General features: G+C 35.6%; 1 protein-coding gene across 1 annotated transcript in view; it reads left to right on the top strand.

Annotated features, from left to right (window-relative positions):
• TMTC2 (transmembrane O-mannosyltransferase targeting cadherins 2) overlaps window positions 1-13,121 on the top strand; it is a 256,438-nt gene that overhangs the window by 168,878 nt on the left and 74,439 nt on the right. Inside the window, exons 4-5 of the mRNA XM_082043051.1 lie at window positions 1,372-1,486; window positions 12,997-13,082. Of these exons, the coding sequence (XP_081899177.1) occupies window positions 1,372-1,486; window positions 12,997-13,082 (201 nt within the window). The remainder of the gene's footprint in view (window positions 1-1,371; window positions 1,487-12,996; window positions 13,083-13,121) is intronic.

Below are 13,121 nucleotides of genomic sequence, written 5' to 3'. Positions count from 1 at the left end.
TTTTTTCCTTTGTGTTTACAAAATACGTTGTGCACAGTTGGATGACATTATTTCTGTGAATCCTAAAAGGATTCCAGCAGTTTTTTCCCAGCAATGATTAGTTTATTCTGCTCATAGTAAAATGCTGTGTTTCCTGCTGTTCCCACCCCTGTGGCAGGATGCTTCTGCAGCAAATCACAGCAGCTTGAAAAGTAATGCACTTTCTAACAAAAAAAAAAACCCTGTATCTGCAATAATTATTAACCTATTTAGCAGTGTTACCTTAAACCTACACTAAAAGTTTGCATTACTCAGGATTCATAGAAAATCCTGCAAAAAAAAGAGTTTGAGTAACTGAAGAGTTTAACTGCTGCTTCAGTTAATGTTTATGGTTCGTGCATCTGGAGGGAAGAATAGTTTGCTATGTATTGTGTATTTGGTAGAAAGGACATGCAGCATCTTTCCATTATTCTTGCTCATAAAAAAATCCTTGTGAAAGTAGAACTATTTTATGAAACAACTTTGATGTATTTATAAACATAATGTGCTTTTTTCATTGTATGCACATAGACTATAATTATAATGTCAGTTAAATTAGCTTCCTAAATTGTGAATAACATGGGCTGTATTTTCTATAAAATGTTAGTTCAAGTTTCTTTTGTAAGTACGGTTTTTGTGCCACTCAGCAAAATTGCAACGGGAACACATGTGGACCCTTAAATATTTTTTTTTCTCAAGTCCTTTATAGAGGGGATATGAAAGCACTTTTTATAACATAATAATTGTATGGAAAGGAACCACATGTTTTCCAAGTAGAGAAAATGTGTTTTAGTGATCTGTGTAGTATGTTTATATCCATATTGCACACTTTTAATCCTGGTTACTTACCTAACTGTTCTTTTACTTCCTGCATCATTTATCAGTTTTCATAGTTCAGTGAGAGCTGTGTCTGCTCTGGGAAAGGTTCTTGCTGTTTAGAGTAGATAGGCTTAAAAACCCCCCTAAAATTATGAAGATGCCCCAGTTCCACATTTCTCTTTGGGGATTTTTATTTAGAGATGATATAAAATAAAACTATCCTTTTACTATAGCAGTTTCTAAAGCAGAGAGACGTATTTTGTTTTTAAAGATCCTTTTCCCACATAAACGCTGTATCTATGCAGAATATGTGCAAATCACTTCTATGAAATGTGAGTCTCACGGTAAGATGCAGAGATTCAGGGAGAAAAATAAAACAAAACCAAAAACAAACAAAAAAACAGCAACTACCCTTTCATGAAAATAGTTTCTTGGTGGAGTTTGTCTCCCTGAGGAACTTCTCGATACTCAAATACTCTGTTGTGTGTAATGGGATTGTAGCTCTTTCTGAATACTCTTTTCTCCTCTTGACAGCATGGGGTAACCTTGGAAATGTTCTCAAGAGCCAGAGCAAGATTTCTGAAGCTGAAAGCGCCTATAGAAATGCCTTGTACTACCGCAGCAACATGGCTGATATGCTTTATAATTTGTAAGTATGCATGGCTTTCCTGGGCTTGGATTGTCTGTGAAACCTGTTGTGAATGAAGCTGTTGATTTACTTGCTGGAAATGGAAATGATGCTTTGTAATAGTCATTTCATTAATCGTGCTCCTAAAACTGTGGGGTGGACAGGACCTTTACTTGGTCAACATTATCGTATATTCATGTATTGGGTATAGAGAAAGTAAACTTACACATGTTTACTTTAAGAGAAGAAAAAAATCCACCCACTGAACAAAGTACAGATAGATGAGCTGGCAACAGTAGCACTCCATCTGTTTCTGACTCAGCTGAAAAATAGAGGTGTTATTTAGGCTTCTTTTTTAAGTCTGAATAACACTTGGTGGGCAGAGTGGGTGTAAGCACTTCCTAGTGTAAGCCAATATCCCTTGGTTAGCTCCAGAGGCCTGAAAAGTTAAAATACCAAAATACTTTCCTCCTGGGACTGCCTTCAGAGCAGCGTAGGTTCCAGGAAATTTAATTTCTAGAATCCTGTTGGAGGCGCGAAAGAGAATAAATATGGTGAGCACCAAAGTAATTATACAGTGGGGAAAAAAGATTTCTCAGCTCATTAACATACCAAGTCATGAACGCAGACTGTGCTAAGGCGGGATCGTGCTGTGTGGCCCTGCGGGTAGGGGACAGATCCTCTGGGATGGGTGTCTTGTGCTCCCTGCTCAGCCCTGCCCATCGTGCCTCTTTACACAGATAAACAAACAGATAATGTTTTACCTATAAGTCCAGTTTAAAATGGCTATTTGTAATATCTGAAAATTAAGTTTACCATAATAGACATTTTCTTCTTTTATTTCCTTATTTAACAAGGAATAAGTTGGCCATTTCATTAATTTGCCTTACAGGTAAACATACTGCAAAATCAAAATAATTTAATGGTAGAGTTTCTATTCCAAAATCAAATTCATATCTCAAAATATGTGTATTTTTAACAAGCATAAAATTACACACATATATGCATACCTATAATTTTTTTTGTCTTTGTTAGGCAACAGAGAGTGTGAAAAGCATGTTTTTAACAAGAAACTCCCTCTGCTCACATTTAAAAAGTAACTTCTGAACCCAGCAGAGGATTATAGGGGAAAAAAATCACAAGATTGATACTCCTACATTTCTCATGCAGCATTCATTTTAGGAATGAAAATTACATCTTGAATGCAATAGACTCCTTTTCTGTTTGTTTGTTTGTTTGTTTGTTTTTAAGTTTTTAAGCTTCACAAAGCCATAAGTTATTAAACAGAAATTGAAAAATGTTGCATATCTTCTTTTTTCTTTTGTAGTCTTTCCCTATATTGGGTACTTCCATATCCAGCATGAAAACTAAGTGGTGAATGGAGTGGGCTTTGGTATTATGAGACCACATATGAGTCAATTATTTTAACCATAAACTCTGAAGAGCTCCCTTGCAAGTTAAGCCCATCCTTGGCACACTGTTCCATGAGAGCCTTTTACAGAAAATACTGTAATGGAAAAATGCATCTTGTATGTGCTTATAAGAGGCCAGTTAGTTTTGCTCTTTCTGTTTTTTGTATGTGCCTTTGAAATTAAAACAGTCATTTGGTAGATCTTTAGGAAAAAAAGAACCCTTACAGTCATTTCTAATTACTGTATTTTGACCGTAATATATCCTAAGTATATTGTAGTCTCACTTGCTCTTAATTATATTTTATCTTAGCACTTATGCCTCAGCATTGGATACAAATTGATTGGCATATCCAGCCCAGTGTTCACACACAGCAATAACGAAACAAAGTGTTATATGATAGAGGAACAAATGATTAAGGATTACCTCACGATTTTTAATGGTTAACAATCAAAGAGAGAAACTACATAAACAGAAGCATTTGATGATATCTCTTCTTTTTCAATAAACTAAAATGTGAGGTTGGTTTAGCAGTTAGTTATTAATGCATTAAAATCTAGAGATTTTAACAGATTAGATGAACGGCTCATTTAAGTGGTATATTTTTGTCTGCTGACTGTTACACCTTATGGCTCTGATTTTCAGCTGCTTTTGCCATTTAGGACAATTGAAAAGTCATTAAGTTAGGTTACACAATTACATAACCTACATTTTAAGGTTTGTCTGATTCTGAACATGTCATTTCCCATTGTGTTTGAATGTGACAATTCTGTAACCTTAAATTCCTAAACTTTTAGATACCAGCAGAATTTTTTTAATTATTATTTTTATTTGTTTAAACGAGAGGGGGGGAACAAACAAACAAACAAACAAACAAAAACAACAACAAAAACCACAAAACAAACAAACAAAACCAACCAAACAAAAGCCCAAAAGCTCTTGCTGACATTAATACTGGATTTGTTGTTCATCAGTCCTTCAGATATGGGTTAAAATGGTTTTGTTCTGTTGACGTTTTCTCAGGTCCAAATAACGGTAAGTGAAACTTATTCATAGTTTATACCTCAGGATGACTATAACCTCATAGTTATACCTCAGAATATAATATCTGTGGCCTGGAATTTAGGAAACTTGAGCTCAGGCTAAGGACTCAAATTCTTGTTTGGGAGCTTGTTTTCTGAAACTCTCATGAAAAACTCGGAGGGTAAATTCCTGGCAACTTTGAAAACATTTTAGATTTTCTTATTATTTTTGGTGCAGAAAAGATTTTGGTTGTTGTTTTATACTATAGATGGAGAATGTATTACAATATGCCTTTAATAAGGTAGTTCATACTTCAAAAAATAATGTATAAAGTGGCTTCCTATGAAAATCTTCTCTGATGTCTTGAGACTGCACTGCAGCTAATTTTTGCAAATAAATCTCAAAGTCAACTTCTCAAAACTATGTAACACTGATGATTTCAGCTAGATTTCATAGGGCAGTAAATCAGCATAAACTGAGATATTTTTCTATGCCTTTTTTTTTTTAAACAAATGGAGAAATACCTGTATTTTAATACTGTGAACTACCAAGGACAGAGCTGTAGAAAAATGGTAGTTTTTCCAAATGAGGCAATGTTCAGTGGATTAAAAACAAACTATTTTTAGTTTGTTTTGGCTTTTCAGTCTTTGTTGCCTTATGATTGTTACCTAAAGCTCATGGGGTTTTTTTGTATTGTTTCAAATTGCTTCTGATTAGTGCCTAAAGTAAAATTGCTTATCAGTCAAAAGGCAGTTTTGCATACATTATTTCACTTGTATTTAGGACTAGCTCTGCTTAGAGTATTCTTTTGTCATCTGTATCAGTAATCTATATTACCCTGAGTTTCTCAGTCAATTTTAAGAATGTTCTCATTCTCACATAAATATTGAGTATTCCTTTCAAATGGTACTAATTACTTTAAATATTGTTATTTTAGAGTATACAGTGCTCTATAAAGGATAAATTTCTACCAAACAGCCACTCTGTTGCTTCTCTACTGAAATATCTCATTTTGCTTTTAGTGATATAGGACTGTGCATACAAGTTTCTTATTGAAATATTTTTTTTTAATACGTTCAAAGTATGAATTTCCATAAACTTTACTTTGGTAAGCTTAGACTATTATCTCAATAAATGTGGATTTTTTTTAATATTTCTGTTAGGTAAAGTCTTCAATAGCGGCTGAAATTTTAGTTTTGTGAAGTCTGGGATTGCAGAAGTGTTTTGTATGCAAAGTTTAACTCCACATCCTTGGGTAGAAAATCAATATGAGCAAAATTCTTCCTTGTCTGTTGTTTGTTCACCTATGTAACACCTGAAATTGTGTTCCTTCTGCTTCTGGCTTTTAAGGGTGCTGGCATAAAAATCTCTTTGCTGTGCTATATCAGAGACAAAAAAGCACTAACGGCAGCCTAACCTACTAACCCATGTTGAACTGTATTTGAACCTGCCCCAGACAAAGGTGCTGCACCACTTCACGTGGTAGGAAACAAGTCAAGGTTATGGTTTCTCTTCCTTGATAGCCCACAAGTTTCATGATGCAGGTTGTTGAGTTAAAAAGCAAAGAGAATGTTGTGTCTTCTAAGTACCTGAGTTGTTTTGTTTTTTTTCTCAGCTGCGAATGCAAATTGTTACAAACGTGTTCAGAATTAGTCTCTGCTTTGCCAGCTAGTTCTTCCTCTGTCAAAGGCAGTGGCTGAAATTTGCGTCTTACTGTAACCAAAGTTGTCTTGATAAAATCTTGCTGTAATCTTGAGGTAGCACCTAAAGATCACATTGGTGATCAGTGGTGTCCTGCAGTGCAGAACTCTGCTCTGGGTCTCTTTGTAGGGCCTGTATGAAGCAGGTATTTTTGTTAGTAATATTAACTGAGTACATTCAGTGGCCTCACTGTTGAATTACATGCCTCAGTAGAAGGCAACAAAGTTGGTGAAGGGACTAGGGAACAAATCTTATGCGAAGTGACTGAGGGAACTGGGGCTGTTTAGCCTGGAGAAGAGGAGGCTGAGGGGAGACCTTATTGCTCTCTACAACTACCTGAAAGAAGGTTGTAGCAAGGAGGGTGTTGGTCTCTTCTCCCAAGTAGCAAGTCGCAGGACAAGAGGAAATGGCCTCAAGTTGTGCCAGGAGAGGTTTAGATTGGATATTAGGAAAAATTTCTTCAAAGATTGTGAAGCATTGGAACAGGCTGCCCAGGGAAGTGGTTGAGTCACAATTCCTCTTGGTGTTTAAAAGAGGTATAGATGAGGTTCTTAGGGATGTGGTTTAGTGCTAGAGTTAGGTTAGTGGCTGGACTGGGTGATCTTGAGGGTCTCTTCCAACCAAAATGATTCTATGATTCTATGAATGCTGAATTGGTAGTCATCCCAACTGAACTGACTCAGTAACAGAGAAAAGGGCTATATTTACAAACCAATTTTTCTTGTGTTTGGAAAGTTCTGCCCTAGAACTGAGAGAACATGACAGGATTTTGACTGTACTATCTGAAAGATTAGAGATTGTTTTGGGGGCGATTATTTTGTTTTGATTTCTTTTAGTAATAGGGTTATGGATGACTGTGCTTGGTGAGTTCTTCAAAGGGAATGGTCATTCTATCCTAATGCCTACTGGGTATGTTTAGGTTCTTATTGATTAAAAAGGTAGGATTTAAGTTCCATTTACATATTGCTAAGAGGATGTTATTGGAAAACATTGAACGTTCCCTGCTTGTACTGTTCCTTAATGATTGGCTTTCTTGTTAATTAAACCTAGTTGTAGTTTCTTACAAAAGGTTAGCACTCATGTGATTGAGTAGTTGAATGTCTTCATTACTTAAAAAAAAAAAAAGCCTTAATTACAGACCGGAATTAATGGTTTCATGTACAGAGCTGCTGTAGCATCCATACTTGTCATTCTTCCCACTAGTTTTGCAAACAGCAGTGAAAGAGTTGTCTTAGGCAAAGCACATCCTTTATCGTGGCTGGAGACTGATCTGTGTGGGGGAAAAAAAAAAGGGGGCTTTTCTTCTGTTTCTTTCTTTGTTTTCCAGTGTAGCATCTATGTAAATATAGTTCTTTGTAGATAATCCCACCTGAAATCAATGGGATAAATGTAGCTTCAGGCATGGATGAAGTGCAGTCATTGTAATATAATAGCTAACACACCCTGTATTAGCTGTTGTCAACCAGTAAATAAATTTGATTAAACTATTTCAATATTGTGCCTGGCCTGAAAATTTTATAAATATTTCACTAACATACATATTTACCTTGATGACACTTATGGTTCTGTGTATTGTACTTAGTCAATTTATGCCAGCTTTAGTCACTGAGGAGTTTGCTTCATAAATAGACCAGCTGGCTTTAATAGAACTACACCAGGAAGAAATTAATATGTAACTTGAGAAAAACAGTAGACTTTTTACTTACTGTTTGTATTTTGTGACTACTTTTCAGTCCTTGTGAAGAGCTTTATGCCATTAGTATTCAATGACTTTAGGTGAAAAGCAAAAGGAAGATAGTAAGATTTTTCAAGTTTTTGATCAAGCAAGATAAGTAAAAGCAGCTTAAAAATTCAGGATGGTTGCAAAGAACTCATTTGGGGGAAATGTTTTCCTGCACATATTTAAATGAGCGATTCTATCTATATGATGTCTATATGACGTGCATTTTTTTTTCTTCCTATTACACAAACAGGAGACACTTGTGAAGTCACTGGGTGAAGTCGCTACTGTTGCGAGCAGTCGGTGCATATCCTGCATTTTTGAAATCATTCACACTTCACTGTAAAATTAGCTAGAAGCAATGCAGGCAAAGAAATTCCTGTTGCAATGTTGTTCCAGAATCTTGCTACTGTGATAGTTAGAACTTGTTTCCTAATTAACCCTAAATTAATTGATGGTCAATTTATAACCATTTACTTCTGTCCTATGGTTTAAGTAGCTTTTTCTTTTCTGAGTAATGTTATCCTCATGTGTTTCTAGAGTGAAACTTTATTCTTCCCCAGAATTTGTGTTACTAGGCTAAAGAAGCCATTGACTTTCCTTCCACCTCCCCCTCTACCCTGCCGCCTCCATCTGACAGACTTTACTTTTTCCAGTTATTGCAGTAAACTTTACTTGAACAGAAGCTGCACATTTCAAATAATCTTATTTCAAATATGCCTTATATCTGGGAAATGGACTGGAGAGAGAAAAAGTTTTGAAACTGCAAACTTTAAGCGACTAGTCGTGTGTTTTGTTTTTTTTGGGGGGGATCATTTTGGGCCTATGCTTTTTTACTTTACTTAGCTTGGTATTCTTAGCAACTGTAGAAGGTTTATTAAAAAAATGCCGAGTTCATCACTTGAGCTTACTGTTCTGTATCAAGCATCCTTATTTCAAGGACGTGCTTTCCTTTGTTCATCCTTGCGTAAGGAAGAAGGAAGGCTTTGTGTCTCTGTAACTACAAAAGAGAGGCACATACTCAACGTGTGCCGATTGCTTTGCTCTGCCACTGGCTTACGTTCAGTGCCTTGCACTGCATTGCTGCTTTTGTATTCTTTCTGTCCCCTCGTTCTCCTTTCTGCCAGCTATCTCCAAAGAGCAGTTATCATTTTGAAGTGTAACCAAAGAATGGGAAAGGCGTGTCGAGAACAGATCCACTCCTTGGCTATAGGAGGAACTTCATTATGATGTGGCAATGGGAGATGAAAATTAAGTCTCCTTTAAAAGGACATGCAGTAGAACTGTATATTTGTTAAGCTTTACAAATGCACCCCAAACTTTTTAAAGATATCATCAATGTAATAAAGCATAGCAATAAACACGACAAACTTTAAACTGTTTGATTGTGCAGTTAGGTAAAATTACTAGTCAAACAGAAAAGTTTTGGCTAAACATTTAGTCATTTTTAATCACAGAAAAGATGGAAATATGTATGTCTCAAATCTTGCCGTTTTTTACAGACTCACCATTACTCTGTTACCACTGCTTTCCAGATCAGTGGAAAGGAGCTAATTTTGTCTAAAAGGTTTGAGAGCCAGTAGACAAGGAAGCACCGATTCCATCTGCCAGTGACAGTTTCTGACTTAAACTCCAGCAGTCAGCTGGAGGGCAGTGGGTTATCGAAGGAAGGAAGGAATTGGGACTGTCAAAATGGGGCTGAACAAACAGATGCTAAGAAATTAAAGGAGGTCATGGACTTTCATTGTTACAGCCTGTGGGTCCCACTTCATCTGCCTCTGTCGATGCTCCTCTATTCTTTAGCTAGTCAGCTAATTTACTGCAGTCTTAGCTTACTACGGTAACTATGAAGCTATTAGTCTGCAGCTTGTGACAGCACAACTTCTTTCTGTACAACCATGGTCAGTTTACTTGAAGGACATTTTGGAATTGTCTAGTTGAATTGGAATCAAAAAGTTTTATTTCAGATTTTGCCCTTAATGTCTTTAAAAATACATTTGAATTTTATTTTTAGTGATTTTAGACTATAATTTTGAGTATATTTGATGAAAATTCTCTAGCTGAAAGATAGTAAATGCTAAAGCAGGTGATAACAAGACATAGGAGACATACCACACTTTCCTCTCCTGGCTTTGACGTCTGTTCTGAAGTGAAAGAGACTCCAAATTCAACTCCTGTGAAAAATGAAGTATTTCTGTGGCAAAATAACCCATACTTCACCTATTTCTGAAAGAGAAGGAAAGAATATATAATGAAACTTTCAGCTGAAGCTTGTTGAAGAGCTTTTAATGTAACTTAACAGACTGCAAAGGTAATTGAGTTCAACCTCTCAGCTTCTTTGGAAAGAACTCTGAGTGCTGAACAGACCCTTTTGGTAGAATTTGCTCTAGTGACCTCTTTGCAGCCATGTACAGAAGGACATGATCCCTTCAGATGTTACTCACTTGAGCCCATCTCTTTGCTTTGTATTTGTCTTGACAATGGTGAGCAAGTTTCAGAGCCAGTGTCATGGAATGGATTCATAACACTGTTTCAGTTTAGCAACAACTGAGGTAGATCGAAAGTTTAATATACAATTTCTAATAACTCTTAATCAACAGGTAATTAATAAAGTGATTTAATACAATTCAGTGAAATGTGTTATAATCAATACAGCAACTTAACTAAAGATTAGATGATGGCAGGTCACGCTATACTTACAAAAGAGATAAATTATATACACATAAGCACACATGTAGACGTGGGGGCAAAACGTATACATACAGGGTTATAAATCGTACACGTAGTTACGTGCTTTAATCCATGGATATGTGAATATACGCTTATTACATGTGTAGGTAAACCTATTGCTAAAATTTCCCTTTGTTTAGTGAATTACTTTAATGCAGCAGTCTCAACAGGCAGTTCATTGAGACTCAAGACATCTGTCTTCATCAGCGGAGTGTGCAGAGTTAGGCCTTCGGATCCTCGCAGGATTGTCAGCAGACGATTGTTGAGTTTTCATGAAATCAGCTCTTTCAGGTGTTGTCCCCATGAGAGGGACGTTCTGGTCACATCCTGCTGTGATACAGGAGGGCAAAAAGGGTCTCACTTTAGGATCGGTATTTATAGGGTCACGAGATCATTGGATTTAGTCACTTTCAGAGGCAGCCCTGGGACTTGCTGCTTAAAACTCTTCTAATATTAATTGTAAATTCAGGACTTCTTTGCCAGTTTAATGCAACATTCATCCTCTTAACTTTTTATCTATTAATCCCCTCACAGGTGCACATCCAAGCCAGTTATCTCTCAGAAGCACACCTCACTAAGTGTTAATTTTATTAAACTAAAAATATGATTTTTAAATTTTCCTTTAAGCCTTTTCCTGACTTTGTTTAATCTGAAACTAGAACTAGAGACTCGTAAATCTAGTAAGTTTCGTACTGTCGAAAGCCACAGGGAAAAGCAGTGATCAATTAGGACAAATTTCACAAGGAGAAGAGGAGGCAGTTTCATGCCTTTTCATGGTTTTTCAGATTATATCCTTTTTATTTTTTTTTTCTTCTACCAAACCTCATAACAAACAGAAATAAAACACTAGTTATTTTCTGGAATTCAGCACTCAGTCTTGCATCTGAGCAGCTTGATTTTACGCATGTATATATATATATGTATACGTATATATATATATGCACACACACAACACTTATGTGTTTGAGAGTTAGAATGTCTGTAAAATGAACAGCTTTTAAAAGAAAAAAAAGTCTTCTAGAAGAGAAGTAGAAAAAGCCCAGATTCATCATAAGTGCCAGTGCTATAGTGTGTAATGAACACAGAAGATTAATTTGGTAGTAATTACAAATAAAAGTTATTTTAATCCAAAAAGCACAGATGTCATACACTTACCAAAGTAATTTATTTTTTTCAAGTTGACTAATTACTGTACTACTTCTCTTAAGATGTGAAATTATTTATTCCAGAACTAAATTAATAATGGAATTTCTTTGATAAATTTGTTCCAATATTGTGCATAAAAATGTTTGGAGTTTGTTTTGTTTCGTTTTAAAATAAGAAGCAGATTTAAATGCCAGACGATGCAACTCATTTATTTATTTAATTCTACTACTATCAACAGAAAACTGTATCAAAATACAATAATAATAATGATTTTCTTTGGAGTAATTGCGTTCTATGAAAATTTTTAGAATATACAAAATTCAGGTTCTAGAAAATGTTATTACTATTCTGATGATCATAACTCTTGCCACCTGCAAGACACTTGACAGTAGTTAAAAACCTTGGTACCATGCCAAAAAGTACTCTGAATATTATTCCCTATTGCTCACATTACTGCAAGTAACAACTAACTATAAGTGCTGTAAATATTAAAAGTCGTTTACTGCATAATCCAAAGTTAACCGAGAGACAGTTTGGAAGGTGTGACCACATAGTGCTGATAAATAGTATAGGGGGGGGGGAAAAAAAAGATATATTCCTCCATTCTGTTAAATCCTAACCCAATGATAGGAAGCAAATGACATAGATGGTGGTTACTTCTTTAGCTAGCTCCCCTATGCTTCTCTTCCCCAAAGGACTACTTGTTTTGTTCAAAAAGTTTTCCTGAGATTTTTGGAGGGAAAAAGATCTTCTCTGATTAGAGACTGGAGGTGGAAAAATCCAACCTTTTTGCAGTTTGAATAGCTATCGGCAGATAAAGCATAGAGGAAGAAGAGAAAATTGCTGTAGGTTAGGGAAGCTACAAATAGATATGACAACCCTCCCATCTAGAAGAAATGGCTACATTTATTTTTTTCGTGGATACTTTGAGGTGTATGGAGAGGGACATCTGCCCCTGGTTAGTGAGGTCTGAGTCTACTTTCTAAAATTAATAATTTTTAAGGATTTTTAAATCTTGGTGATTTTAATATATTTGCATATGCTTTTTTCAGTCTCCTAAAACCATGTAAAGCTTTGAGCATTCATTTAAGCATACAATTGTTAATAGTATCCAGACCACTCATTTCTCATAAATTTGTGGCTGATTGGTGTCACTTGCAATTCACAAGGACGCTTGTCTTCAAAGCTTTAGTTAAAGCTCATGGATTATGAAACTAAGAACTGGAACTATTCAGTAACTTTTATGATACCTCTTCAGTTACGAATTTGTTCAGAGTAGAAAGAAGACAGGGAAAAAATTGAACTGATGTAGGTGCTTAGCCATACAGTGAATGATCTAGTGAAATTGTTTATTATTTAAGGTAATACATGTGAAATGTTAAGGAGTTAACTTTACTATACATTTGAAAATATCTGCTTATTTCAAGTCAAGAAAACAGGCTAAACATGAATGCCTTAGTTACAAATATCTCCGCCATACTCCATCCACTTTAAAAAGCCTGAGAGTCTACCCCTTTCTCAAATGCGTAAATGAATCTCCTGGTTTTCAAGGGAGCCAAAACTATTGCATTTAACATCTGTTAAAGCCATATGGATGCACCTGATGTCTATGAATTAATCCTGTCTTCAGACAAAATAATTTTTGCACTGAATTGTTAGTAATATGCAGAGTTGTTATATCTCTGAAATATCAGTCAGCATCTTTTTCTCTGTTATCTTAGTTTGTTTTCAACATTTATTTTGAAGTTACTCTTTGCAGTAACCTCCCTCTCTCTCTCTTTCTTTTTTTTTCCTTATGCAGAGGATTACTACTTCAGGAAAACAGCAGGTTTTCAGAGGCATTGCATTACTATAAACTGGCAATTGGTAGCAGACCCACACTAGCTTGTAAGTATTTCAATTATACAAATTTGCATAATATTAACT

The sequence above is a fragment of the Streptopelia decaocto genome (genome assembly GCF_964273445.1).
Source record: "Streptopelia decaocto genome assembly, chromosome: 1".
Lineage (NCBI taxonomy): Eukaryota > Metazoa > Chordata > Aves > Columbiformes > Columbidae > Streptopelia > Streptopelia decaocto.
Note: the sequence above shows the minus strand (reverse complement) of the source record. Positions and strands in the feature narration are given on the sequence as shown.